Source organism: Camelus ferus, chromosome 11 (assembly GCF_009834535.1).
Source record: "Camelus ferus isolate YT-003-E chromosome 11, BCGSAC_Cfer_1.0, whole genome shotgun sequence".
Taxonomy (NCBI): Eukaryota; Metazoa; Chordata; class Mammalia; order Artiodactyla; family Camelidae; genus Camelus; species Camelus ferus.
Window position 1 is genome coordinate 40,280,697 of NC_045706.1, and position 14,348 is coordinate 40,295,044.

Here is a 14,348-nt window from a genome sequence, read left to right on the forward strand (position 1 = left end):
TATTGTATTATTTGAAACTCCACTGTTTCTCACTACTTTGTATTCTCCAGAGCTAATGATGATAAAGAGAGCGAAGAAGAAGAAAAAGAAAAAGAAGGAAGAAAAGGGGGAGAAAGAGGAAAAAGAAGAGGAGGATGAGGAGAAGGAGGAGAATAAGGAGGAGGAAGAAGAGAAGTTGGTTAGAGTGGTGGTTGTTAAGGTAAGATTTTGTATTCGTTCTGTTCTCACTATAGCATTACTTTTATTTTCACATTTAATACTCAAAAGTTTAGAGAGGTCATTTATTATCATCAAATTATTATCATCATTTCTTCGTTGAAAAATGAGAGGTAAATTAACTTGAAGAAGTTTACATAGCTAGTGTGTTGGTTTGGTTTCTTGAATAATCAGAGGATGGAATCAGATGTTCAAAAGATTTATTGAGGGAAAACGCCTGTGAAGGATGAAGGAGAAGGGAGCAAGATCAGGCAGGAGATCCTTTGAACCAGTACACAGGCACGACCCCTGTGAAAGGAGAAAGTACATGAAGATTGAGTTGAAAGAGTTTCAGACTTCATGGCAGTTCCAAGGAAGTCTTGACCAGGTTGATGGGGTGACACTGTGCCAAACCCATTCATGAGCGTGGTCTAGCTTCAGGCAGTAGTCAGACACCAGAGTCCTTGCCATGCTTGGCCACTGACTGGAAACAGCTTGAGGGGAGCATGGCCTCAGCTGGTGCTTCTGAAGGAAACCCAAGTGGTGCATCGGATGGCCCCCAAAGCTCATAATTAGCAATGCCAGAATTTGAACCTAGAATGTGTGCGCTTAAACCTACACTTACCTACAAAAGATTTCTATCTATGATATCAGCAGTGGCACGATTCAGCTTACTTTTAGAAGGAAGAGATTTTTTTTCTGAATGATGAGGATGGAAATGCTCAGCTTGGAAAATAAACTATTTTATGGCAGTTGATAAGGTATGTGACTGAGCTCTCATATGGAAAAAGAAAAAGCCCAGGATTTTTCCTAAGAAAAAGCACTGGATTTGCAGTAATTTATGAACTCAACTACTATATCATCCAGTGAAAGAGTTTAGAAAACCTACGGCTTTTCTCTGTCTCCCTCCCTTCTATTGTACAGTAAAAACTGAAGAATGTTGCTATCAGTTGGTTAGGTTACTGGACAAAAGCCTCAATGGTGGATTTTTAAAAAGATTATTAAAGAAGAGATGTGGGCATAGTCTCTTTTCAAATGTACTTTCTCCCTAGAAGCTAATTAAATGAGAGCAGTTCTGGAGTTTTCTCCCTTTTGGAGGTCCTTCTCACTTTTTTTTTTTAAACTCGGAGTCGACAAGTATGGTTTCATGGATAAGATAATGAGACTTAAGATCTGATGAAATCGAGGAAAATACTAAGAGCATGTTCAGATTAGAAGAAATGGGAAAATAAAGTAGATTATTTAGTAGAAATTTGTTGAGGGGCTCGTTTTTACTGGCAGAAATAATTAGTAGATTTAAGTAATTCCAGAGGAGAAGTGAATATCAAGATCAAATATCAAGTAGACTCCTACTGAGGCATAACATTTCAGAGATGGCAATGAATTTATTCTGAAGCTATGCTAGCTACAAACGAACAGCACTTTGCTACAAGAAAAAGTGATATCCCTAGACAGGGTCCCCAGATAATTCAACACTGAAGTATCAGGAATGTAGAGGGGCAAAGAAGAGATGGAAAGAGTGGAGGTTTCATGTAAAATACGAACAGTAAGAGAAAGACAGCATCCTCAGGAAGTCTAATGATTAGCAGAGCCTCTATATCAAATGTTAAAATCTTGCAAAAATACAGTACATTTTATTTGCCACTTATAGAAAGGAAACAAATGGTATTCGGCATGGATTCCCCATTTTCAGGATATGAGAATGATTTTGTTGCAACTAAATTCATAATGAGAGATTAACATCATGTGAGTTTAAAGTCGCAGATTCTACACTTTCGAAAACTGGCTCAGATTGAACCAAACATTGACAAAGCTGTTTTGTTTTTTGTCCTTTGCTCTACCTTGTTTCTTTTATGTTTAATTTTCTCCCAGATAAATCTCTCTTTTGATCTATGGTTCATGCAATGACATTTCTCAAGATTAAAATGTTTGTTGTATTACGAGACTACTGCTTTTGTTGGAGGAACACTGTTCAATTAGGCAACTGGTATTAAGATTGTTGGTTGCTGCAGCAGGAGTAATTGGTGCTCCAAGTCTTATATGTATATTCTGTTTATCTTCTGGGAAAAATAAGGAGAGTTAGAATTGGGTGAATCCAATTTAAGAGGTGTTTGCTGGTGTTAAAGGAACAACTTTTAACTTCATGGAATGACAGCTCAGACTATAGCTAGTGAAGAAGCAAACCAGATATCCAGCTAATCACTGCTGCCTAGGACTGTGTCAACTAGGAAAAAATGGAGAAAGGGTGTTGGTTTCATACTGAATTAGAGATTCTAATTTTTATGTACTAACAAAATGATAGGAGAGTCCTTACATTATGAATTTAATTTCTGTAAGGAAATAGGTATTGAGTTAATAATGGGAGTCATACTGTGCAAACTTAAGGTATGCTATATCATATAAATTATATATCATAAAATGATTATTGATCATATATCATAATACATAAATCACTTATCATCAAATGGTTAGGAACATGGGCTCCAAAAAAAAAAAAAAGTAAGAAACAGATCTAGGGTGAAATCATAGATTCAATATTTTTCTGTCAGCCTTCTAGATTGACAACTTAAACTTTCTGAGTCTTAATCTACCTACTTTAATACTGGAATAATGAAACTGCATACATACTTCATAGTGTGTGATGATTAGTTTTATGTGTCAACTTGGCTAGGCCATAGTACCCAGATATTTGGTTTAACATTTTAGATTTTTCTGTGACGGTACTTTTTAGATAATTAACATTTAAATCAGTAGACCTTGTGCAAAGCAGAGTACACTCTATAATGTGGGTGGGCCTCACTGAATCAGTTGAAAGCCTTAATAGAAAAAGACTGACTTACCAGGAAGAGGAGGGAATTTTTCCAGGAAACTGTCTTTGGACTCAACTACAACTCTTCCCTGGGTCTCTAGGCTGCCAGTTTACCTTGCAGATTCTTAACTTTCCAAGCCTCCACGATACTGTGAGCCAATTCTGTAAAGTAAATTTCTTCCTCTTTCTCAATCTCTCTCTCATTCTCTCTCTCTCTGTCTTTCTCTCTCTCTCAAGAGATTTTATATATATATATACATATATATATAAAAAACCTGTTTATATATATATATATATAAACATTGGTTCTGTTTCTCTGGAGAACCCTGACTAATACATAGTGTTACTGTAAGGATTTAATAAAATAATGCACAAAAGTGGCTAACACATAGTAAGTGATCAATAAGTAGACCAATATCTACCCTTTTAGTTGTAATTTGTATTTAGACTCTACTATTTTCTGATGCATGTAGAATATATATGATACTTTGGTAAGTTGGCTTGGAGGTGGGATTGGGAAAGTGAAGAACCTTCAGACTTAACTGAGCTCTTACTCTGTGCCACCCTCTGTACTGAGCACTATCATCTAGACTCTGAATTGTATTCTTCTCTGTACACTATGGCAGACACCATTATTTTACAGAGAAGGAGGCTGATGCCCAGAAAGACCAAGCATCGTTTTCAGGGTCAGCAGAGGAAACTACTAATAAATCCTGCCTAATAACTCCAGTCAGTCTGAACGCAGGACCTGCACTCTTTAATTTTACACTATGTTTTTTCAAAATAAAAATAGTTGAACAAAATTCAAGTGAAAAATAAGAAATAGATTAACTTCTTGCTTTCATTGTGATATGGCCTTAAGTTTAGTCTCAAAAAGACTTCAGGAACATCAGAGGTATTCACAAAAGCAGTGAGGGACCAAATTGCCCATCCTTAAAGGCTCTAGTGCAGACAGAGGAGTTAAGCCAGTCACCCCAAAGGTAGGATCAGGACTTCTCTGATGTTCTCCTGACCTCACTCCCTCCCTCACCCTCAGGAAGGAAGAGTCCACTATGAACTGAACCATCCTCCTTGGATTTGGGTTTGTTCAAAGGAGAAAAATAACATATCTATAAATACCCTCTTTTTACTTGTTTCTCTTCAGCTGCAGGAAAATAGAAATTCTCAATTTCACTTCAAGAGGTAGAGGAAAGGGAAGTGAAGAGATTACTGAAAAACGATGAACAGTGAAACCATCCCATGTCTAAATCTGGCAGCTCCTCAGCTTCAATCAATTGTTTTTATGCAAACAAGCAGGGCCAGTTTCCCAAATATTCAAACTTTTCAAGAGAAGCCAGAAATATGAAGTTTTATAAGAAATACCTAAACTTTTAAAAATCAGGAATGAGTAGTAATTTTAAAACACTTTGTAGGAGACAAAATGTAGAAAAACATTCTGTAGGAGAAATTTGACACAGAGAAGCCCAATTTATAAATGCTTAATGTAATTAACAATTTAAAAGATGAGAAAAAAGCACCCTGGTTTCACTTCAAAAACAAATCACAGATTGATTCTCAAAACATATTTGTGTTATGATTTAATGGAGACTGAAGAGAAAAAGATCTATTTATCATCAGCTTTTCTAGTTCCCATCAAAAGTATCTTTCTCTTTTGCAAAGTACCTGTTAGCCTGATCACTACAGCCCTAAAAAGATAAACAACAGATGCAATTATCTGGATAATTCATGGTAAACGAGGCATTTATATGGCATTCAGGGCCCTCCATTGGCATTTTGATGTCAAATTAAGTAAATTAATGTATTGGTAAACCAGGTAAAGACTGTTCACATTTATCAGGCAAAACCATAGAAACAAAATGCAAATACTTCAACTTTTCTTTTTTTTAAAACAAACTTAGCATTTCACTTAATCTTTGAAAGCAACTTTTGATTAGTCAAAGAGTCTGATTGTGAAGACTCAAAGCAAAGCAAAATTCTTTATCCAATTAATTATTATGTAATCCCACAAAAACAGGAGAAATATTTTTCCTTGAATAATATAAAGGTTTGATTTTAATTATATATATGAGAAAATATATAATATGTTTTATATATGAATACTTACACACATATATATACACATATATATATATAAAATCTCATTCCATGCATACTACTATATTAACCAATGACTGCTAACCCTGTGGTGATTTTAGACTTTTAGTTATTATGTTCTACCTGTTCTACTCCAACAAGCACAGAGCTAAGCCTGATCAAATTAAAGGAAGCTGGTCTTTCAAATCAGCATGCTGTTATTCCTTTGCCATCCAATGAGCATTTGAGTGATGTTTTCTTTCCAAAGCAAATAGCAGAAACCCTGATTCATTTCTTTTCAGTATAAGAAGTAAAATAATTCAATGTAAAAAAAATTACATGTTGCCAGAACTCTATTCCTGAGCTAAGCTTCAAGAGGATATTTTTGCCCCATGGCAATACTTATGACATTTGTCCTAAGAAATAATTGTACTCTCCATAAAGACCTGTACTGGAAAATCTGATTTGGGAAAATGTAAGTTGGTTTTTATTTTTCGTTTAGTTTAGTTTAGCTTAGTTTTGTTTTGTTTTAGATAACTTTCAATCGCTGATCTGCCTTGGTTGAAGGATTTACTCATACATCTTATTCTTATTTTTATTGTGCTGAAGTGTGTTAATGATTCATCAGGAATTAGATGAAAATCATGGTAAACATTGGAAAGTCAAACAAGACTTTTTTCAAATGATGTATTTTAGAGATTGATTAACAGATGGACAACCAGAGAATACAAAATGTCACTAGCAAGATGTGATTTTAGTTAGTGCTTTCCTAGGGTATAATAAAAAAAGCATTACTAGAGATTTTTTATAAAGTTTCTAGTGAAATTTAATGAAAAAGCAGGGGGTTGATAGCTAACTCAGAGCTAATAGAAGAGAGGTTTCTCCCCACAATAGAAAACTTTGCTCTATCTGGGTATTTTTCAATAGTTGAGGCCAGCAAGCTCTGTCTGGCTATGAAATGACAACACATGTACTTAAAGTTACATTTAATTGGAGAGCTTTTGTACTTCTCATCACCAAATGACAATTTCAGTTGATTTTTTTTTCCATTGAACTGACTTGTTGTTGGACATAATTGTCTTAAATTGACTGATAATTCAATCTATGCCTATATAACACGAAAATAAGAGATCAACCCAGAGTGGGGAAAAACAGCAATCAAGCAGACTGGGTTCACACAAATTTAGCTGATTGATAGAACTTTACACCTTTTAACCCACCATTTCTGTGTGAGGGATAAACAGCCTCAGCTCAGCAGCAATTCTGTCAAACTCCAAAACCTACACACAGAGAACACCTGGCCTCATCCTCCATCACTGAATTTCAGCCTCTCCATCTCTGCCTTTGGGAAAAAAAATATTATTATATTGGCCTCTTTCATACTAAGCAATGACCTTGGCCAGCCCAAGGCAAAATAATGAAAGTCTGCTTTGGGGGTTGCTCCCCCTAATCAAAGGCTTTTTGCTTTTTAGTAAAATTTCTACCATTCTCACAGCCTCTCAGCTTTCTCTGGATAATCTGTGAATATCTGTGCCACACCATACTCAAGCGTGTCTCTCCCAAGAGCACTTAACTTCCCAAGTTCTCCTCAGTGTTTCAATCTTAGTGCTTGACTGATGGCTTTTGATGATGTGGTAAACTACCTGAGAATTAAGAAGCTAAAGGCTGTTAGTGGATTACATTCCATGTAACCTTACGAGATTTTGGCCCAGAAAAGTGACCAGTGAGGAGATTCTCAGAAGTCCTGTTAAGGTGAAGGAGGCAAAGAATTTGGAAAATCCTGGGTTCTGTCAGAGTTTCTGAAATGGCAGGCTGTAGGGTGTTAGCACATGTGAGGCCGATTCTGAAGACTTTGCCTACTTAAGCTAAGATTTAGCTTAAGAAGTTACAATGTTACTCCAAGGATAGAATTCTGTGGGGTTTTTTGTTTTTTGTTTTTTTTCAAATTGAAGAGGCTGTCGGCAGCCTTAAGTGAGTAGGCCCTGGGGCCCACCCTTAAGTGAATAGGCCATGGGCCCAGGCCAAAGTTCATACAGCTTGTACCTGGTAAGAAGTAAATGTACATATGAGCCAGTAGTGTAAACACCATGCATGCGCTAGTAGCATTATGTAAGCAGTGTGAACAAAGAAATGAATAATGTGCATGTGTGAGCAGAATAGATAAAAGCAGGACAAGTGTGCCATGCAGGTGCACCATCTTGTTCAACTAGAAAAAAGTGCTGAGCACCACCACCCACCGTGAGCGCCACCCGCTTGTACCGCAATAAAGTGCTGTTTGGCTCCATGTCAGCTCCTCGTGCAGTCTGTTAGTGACATGGCATGTTGGCTCCTTGCACAATTTTCCAGTTGGGCAAGTCACCTCCTCTAATCCCTCTTCAGCCTCCCTCGGGTGACAGAGGCCCATGCGTCTGTTATCCACCTCCAGGGATTCTGACTTAACTATATCTTACCCACTGTATCTAGGCTAGACCTAGGCATCTTTATTTCTTTTTCTTTTTTTTTTCTTTAAGAAGGAAACTTTTTTTTTCTTTTTGTTTAAATTGAACTATAGTCAGTTACAATGTGTCTATTTCTGGTGTACAGCCTAATGTTCCAGTCATGCATATATATACATATATTCATTTTCATATTATTTTTCATTAAATATTATTACAAGATATTTAATATAGTTCCCTCTGCTATACAGAAAAAAATAGTTTTTTTAATCTATTTTTATGTATAGTGGTTAACATTTGCAAATCTCAAACTCCCAAATTTGTCCCTTCCCTCTTCTTTTCCCCCCGGTAACCTTAAGATTGATTATTTACTATGTCTGCGAGTCTGTTTCTATTTTGTAGATTAGTTTATTAGTGTCCTCTTTTTTCTCTTCTTTCCTTTTTTTTTTTTTTAAGATTCCACATATGAGTGATATCATATGGTATTATTCTTTCTCTTCCTGGCTTACTTCACTTAGAATGACTATCTCCAGGCCTATCCATGTTGCTGCAAATGGCATTATTTTCTTATTTTTTATTGCTGAGTAGTATTCCATTGTATAAATAAAGCCACATAGGTAAGTTTGAGACACAGTCAAAGTTGAATGGCAAGTGATTAGATTCTGGCTGTTAATTACCCAGAACCTTGAAAAGGTTATGCTAAGTGACAGAAACCAGTCATAAAAGGCAACATATTATGTATGATTGCGTCTCTGTGAAATGTCTAGAATGGGCAAATCTATAGAGGCAGATAATAGATTGATGCTTTGTAGGGCTGGAATAAGGAATGGTCTATAGGGTAGTGATAGCTCAATGGTACAGGATTTGTTTGGTGATGAAAATATCCTTAAATTTGACTGTGGTTACATTTCCCCATATCTATGACTATTCTAAAAAACCATTGACTGAGAAGAGTTAAATGGGTGAATTTTATGGCATGTTAATTATATTCCAATAAAAGTGCTATAAAATTTTATATGATAGGCAATGAAACATGTATATCTCCACAATTGTAAGAGGAAAGCTCATCATTCCATGTCACTCTTTTTGGGCCTGAAAACTTATCAAGAGTTTCAGCACCAAAAATGTTGTCAGGTTTTTAAATCTGGATTTTTCTTCTAACTAACGTTCACCATTGATGACCTAGTCATTAAAACCCTAAGGAGGTTCTACTCCATTTCTGAAATGAAATGACAGGCGTCAAGAAAGCATGAGGGCCAAGCCATCCATAATGTAGAAGAAAGTTCCCTGTGGATGGCAGAGTTGATATCTTTTTTGATGTTATATTGTTCATTTTTTGTGTGTAGGGATGATTATTTAATTAAGAGAGCACATTATTTCTGTCAGGGAAAAATTGCTCTCCTGGCCACCCACCAAATGTTAACAAGAGCACTCTATCATGCACTGATCAAAGCCAACACAAAATTTGTCAGCTCAAGAGTGAAGTAGCCACTGTCACTCAGGCAGAATTCAGTTTTTACTTTCTATAGCCATAATCCAATTCAACAATGCTTGAAATAGTCGAGAGACCAATGAGAAAATGTGTCAGCCTCTAAGTGTATTTTAAACAAAAATTTAATGTATGCTTTTGAACACATAAAAATAAATAAATAAATATAGGAACATATAAAAACTTTATATATATTTTGACAACTATTACTCTTTAAAAGTAAGTGAGGCAGTTTTAAGATCATGTTTTGAGATGCTCCTAATGATTCCTGATTTAAATATTTTTGAAATGGATGGTTTAAACTAATAACAGTTAAAGACATAAATGCCAATTAGTTCTTATCTCTATTTATTGAGGTATGTATATTAAGTTTTAAGATTGTGTCAATACCCTGTAAATCTTTATATGTCAAATCAGAAAATGTTTTAACCATTTTGTCAACACTGGGCTTCCCATTACTAAGATTCTATGCACTTATTTTTCTTAGATGAAAACTCAGTCAAACCTTTCATTCTCTAGATAGGAAAATAAAGGCTAGAGACAAGAAATTACTTGCTCAGTGTCACAGAACCAGGAAGTGGCAATGCTGGGACCAGATCCAGAATTCTAGGGTGGAAACTGCACCTAAAGATACAGATCCAATTCAGACCCTAAGGCACCACTCACAGCCTGATTGTTTTACAAATACATTGTATTAGTCAGCTTTGACTGATGTAACAAAACACCATAGTTTGAGTGGCTTGAACAACAGAAATTTATTTCTCATAATTCTGAAGACTGGTAAATCCAAGATCAAGGTGTTGGGTGATTGGGTTCCTGGTGAGGAACCTCTCTTCCTGGCTGGCAGACAGTGCCTTCTCACTGTGTCCTCACATGGCCTTTCCTCAGTGTACACACACATAAGCACACAAATAGACACAGAAATTGTAAGGCCACTTAAGCCAAATGGATTGGGATTTCATCCTTATGATCTTACTTAACTTTAATTACCTCCCAAATACAATCATACTGGGGTTTAGGGCTGCAACATATGAACGTTGAAGTGACATGGTTCAGTTCATAGTATACATCAAACGCAAACATCATGGTTCAAGGAATCAAGTAACAATGGCCAGACTGCCCTATTGCCTCCACCTTTTGGGGCCCAATAAGTCACAAATAGTACTTCCTTTCCTACCCACCCTCAAGCTTCAATGATTTAATAACTCAACAAACATTTAGTTTGTACAGAGTACCATGCCAAGGACTAGGGATACAAAATGAATAAGAGTACTTCTGGCTCAGCCTCACTAATTATCAAGAAAAGAATCAATAATTGCAATTGTTTAACCATCAAACTATCAAATTTGTAAAACAAATGGTATTCTGAACTCAGTGAACCAGACACTCTTCATAAACCCCTGGTAGTTTATAAATGAACATAAACTGTCAACACTTATTTATCGATTACTATGTGAAAAGCTCATTTAAACTTTTAATATATATGATTCATTTAATCCTCACTATCATGTATTATGTTTATTCCTTAGCTGAGGGAAGCAAGACAGAGATGAGAGAGGACCTGCCTACAGCAGCACAGTGGTCATTGTGCCACCTTTCACAACTTTGTGGCCTGCCCCCATTGATCCGTTTATTCTCAACCCAATAGGAAAAACAACAACAAAGCCATAAATTCACAATATTTAAACTTATAACAAAAATGAAGAATTTCTCCTGTACCATAAAATGAGCAGGCTGCAATCCTCCAGTTGGCTGGGTAGGGAAGCATATGCTGCACAGACCCAGTCACACAGTCCAATCTGGCTTTATTTGCAACAAAGTTAATTCTGCATTTTAATTTATACCTGTCTGTGAGGCCTTTGGAGCTAGCTCTCCTAACTCAATCCCTTTGCTTTCTTTCTCTTTCTCTACCCTTTCCATTGCCTTCTTTTTTAACACACACACACACACACACACACACACACACACACACACACTCTCACACACGTTTCCTCTGTCCTGTATCCTAACTTTTTAAAAAATAATTTTGAGTCTGGGTACATTTACCCTGCAGAGAACATATTCTACACATGCCATTTTTCCCAACGTGCTTCAGTGTGGATTTTGTATGAGATTATTGTACCAAAAAAAATCAATGCCAGCTCTTCCAAAATGATTGTTAAAAAAACATTCAAACTCCTCTTTCATACTGGTCTCCTTTATGCAAACTTCACTTACTTTGCAGATATAAATAGGAAGATAGTTTTTTGGTCACTTTTAAAAACTTTTCAGGGTTTCTTTTTTCTGTTTAAACACAATCACTTTTTAAATAGAACTAGGTAAAATAGTAATGGAGAAGTAAGTGCACCTTCCAAAACTGATCGGCCTGTTTTTTAATACCTTCCTCCCCATCGAGAATTTCAGAGTATATTCCCATGGTAACAATGAGGGAAAAAGAAAGAATTTCATACAGAGAAACACAATGATACCAAAGCATGGAACCAATTAAGAACCTCACTGTGTTTAAAAGAAACTAACTTTTACCAGCAGTTAACTACATAAAATCAACTATCATCAAGTTTGATTTTGCCAAATTGAAACTGATGATATTACACGTGGTAAGTGGCTTACTTTTTTTTTCAGCTATGGAAAATAGAAATTTACTGAGACCATCAAGAGCATTGTCAAACACATTCAGGGAAGGATTTTTTTTTTTTTAGAAAAAATAGTGTTCAAGTATTTAAAAATTTTTTGGAAAAAAATTATTTAAGAAGCTAACATCATTGCTTCATTACATAATCTATTCTCTTTAGTAGATGACAATACAGACACACAATTGAAACAGTTTCTACAGCCCTGGTAGATGGTCTCTTCCATTTCTATTCTCACTGAATGACAAGGCTCATCTAAAAGGATATATGACCTGACACAGAGTAAAATTAACTGACCTGCACTAACATGGTTTGGGACTGGTAAAGATTAGCCCAGAGTACGACACAGTTCTAAAATCTGTAGTTTCATTTTTTTGAATGTCCATGTACTCACAGAAAATTTGACTGTAATATTCTTAGACTTGTGTTTTCATGTACAAATTATCATCCATTCCTACCTTTTAAAAAAATAGGCCTAATAGGAAACTTGGAATATAAGCAGGCATCTAAAAGAAACTTATAAAACCCAATTTCCCCATAAATATTCCTTTACTCAAATGCCCCTCTAATTTGCATTGATTCCGTTCATCTTAATTAATGACATGGACAGTGGCTTTGAATTTTGTATCATATTACATGCTGGCCCTCTAGAAAATGCTTTGCATTAATGATGTATTGTAACTGGGTTTTTCCACATTTCTTTTGACTAAGAATAGTTATGTATTCTTCACCCTCACCTAGGGTGAAAATTTTAAAGAATTCTTACTCTAAAAGATAATATACAAAAACACACATATACATATACTTATATACATCTACATATGTAAATATAAATGATACCTATTTAGGATCACAAAAAGACATGATCTTGCCATTTCTCTATATACCTCCCATTAAAACCACTGATATTCTTGGTAAGGCATGTTTCAACTAAGGAATGATTTAATTAACATCTGGAAATACTCATTTTACATACATGTGAGGGGAAGGAAGCACATTAACTGGAAAAGAAAATGTGTTGTCCCCTGCAAGGATATTGATTTGACCATATGGATGGAACTTCACTACTTTACTACCAGTCTCTGGTTTGGCCCCCTAGGGTCAATTTTTGACTAATTTTAAACATTTGAAAGTCATATTCATTCACCAAGTTGCAAAATTATTTTCTTGCATCAAAAATTGATTCTTCTGAGTGTTTTCCATTTTAGCATGAATAATTTATTGCTAGATGCCTTCATGAGACAGGAAACATGCTTCTTCAATATTCTTTTAATTTAAAAAAAAAGATTGGATTCCATCAGGAATATTTAGTGACATCAAGAGGGAGGGACATTTTACTAACTTGTGATTTTCTTATTAAAGTGTTGAGAAGGGAAATTTTCTAAATAGGTTCTGATCGTTGTTAAATCTCTCTCTCTAGAAAAAATACCAATATTTGACTGAAGTGACAAGGAAGACTTATTCTCTATTCATACTTCCTCTGCATGATTTGGGTAGAAAAGCACACAAAGTAAGGGGGAAACTTATATTCTGTAAATTCTAGAAATTCTGTTGTGACCAATGGTGTAGTATCGTGTGCAAAGAGACTCTGCCTTGTTAATTATTGAAGGGAAAAAAATAATCAACATCCTCACTATTACCAGTGATATTCCACTCTGCACTTGTCATAGGATTCTTTTAAAGCAACAATTAAAGAATTGGGAAGCTTTAACTACAAAGTATTTTTTAATTTATTTTTTTAATGCAGACCTTGATGATTACCTTTCTTTCCACCCATTCCATGATTATATAGATGAGGAAACAAGACCCAGGGAGGGGTGTCAGTCAGGGTTCAGTGAGAGAACCAGTAGGAGATAGATAAACAGATATACACCTCTATCTATATCTACATTTATATCTATATCTATAATGGGTTGAATTGTGATTCCCCAAAAAAGAAAATGAAGTCCTAACCCCCAGCACTTGTGAATGAGATCTCATTTGGAAAGACTTTGTAGATGTAATTAATTGAGGATCTAGAGATGAGATCATCCTGGATTATCCAGTTTTATCCTAAACCCAATGACAAATGTCCACATAAGAGATGCACAGAGGAGGGACACACAGAGAGAAGAGTAGATGGCCATGAGAAGCTGGAGGCAGAGATCAGAGGCAACTCCTAGCCAAAAAATACCTGGAACCATCAAAATACAGAAAAGTCAAAGAAGGACCCTCCCCTAGAGTCTTTGGAGGGAGCATGGCCCTACCAAAGTCTTTATTTCTGATTTCTGGCTTCCAAATTTGTGAGATGATAAATTTTTACAGTTTTAAGTAAGTGGATTTGCAATAATGTATTACAGCAGCTCTAGAAATGAATACACTGCAGGCATCAGAAAGAGCAGGCCTGAACTCAGGCTATATACCCTACACATAGAACTTCTTCCAGGAAACCACAATTCTGCCTTTAAGGCTTTTTAACTAACTGAATCAGGCCTGGCCGTATTATCTAGGATCAACCCCTTCACTCATGATTGATTATGAACATTAATCATATTTACAAAATACCTTCGCAGCAACTCCAAGATTACTGTTTGAGTTACTGGAGATTATAACCTAATCAAGTTGACACATAAAACTGACCGCCATAGAGGACAAGTGACTAATTCATGTCACAAAATTAGTAACAGTATCCTAACTTTCAGCCTATCCAAATATTAATATAGTTCTTAAATCAGTCA

The 14,348-nt window shown here is 35.7% G+C and overlaps 1 protein-coding gene across 2 annotated transcripts in view; it reads left to right on the forward strand.

The window, feature by feature from the left end:
* LOC116667152 (chromo domain-containing protein cec-1-like) overlaps window positions 1–14,348 on the forward strand; it is a 270,808-nt gene that overhangs the window by 78,018 nt on the left and 178,442 nt on the right. The window contains exon 3 of one of the 2 annotated variants that reach the window (XM_032491437.1): window positions 51–199. In XM_032491437.1, coding sequence (XP_032347328.1) covers window positions 51–199 — 149 coding nt within the window. Of the gene's footprint in view, window positions 1–50; window positions 329–14,348 lie in introns of those variants that run through there. The other variant, XM_032491436.1, reaches the window with a different exon arrangement.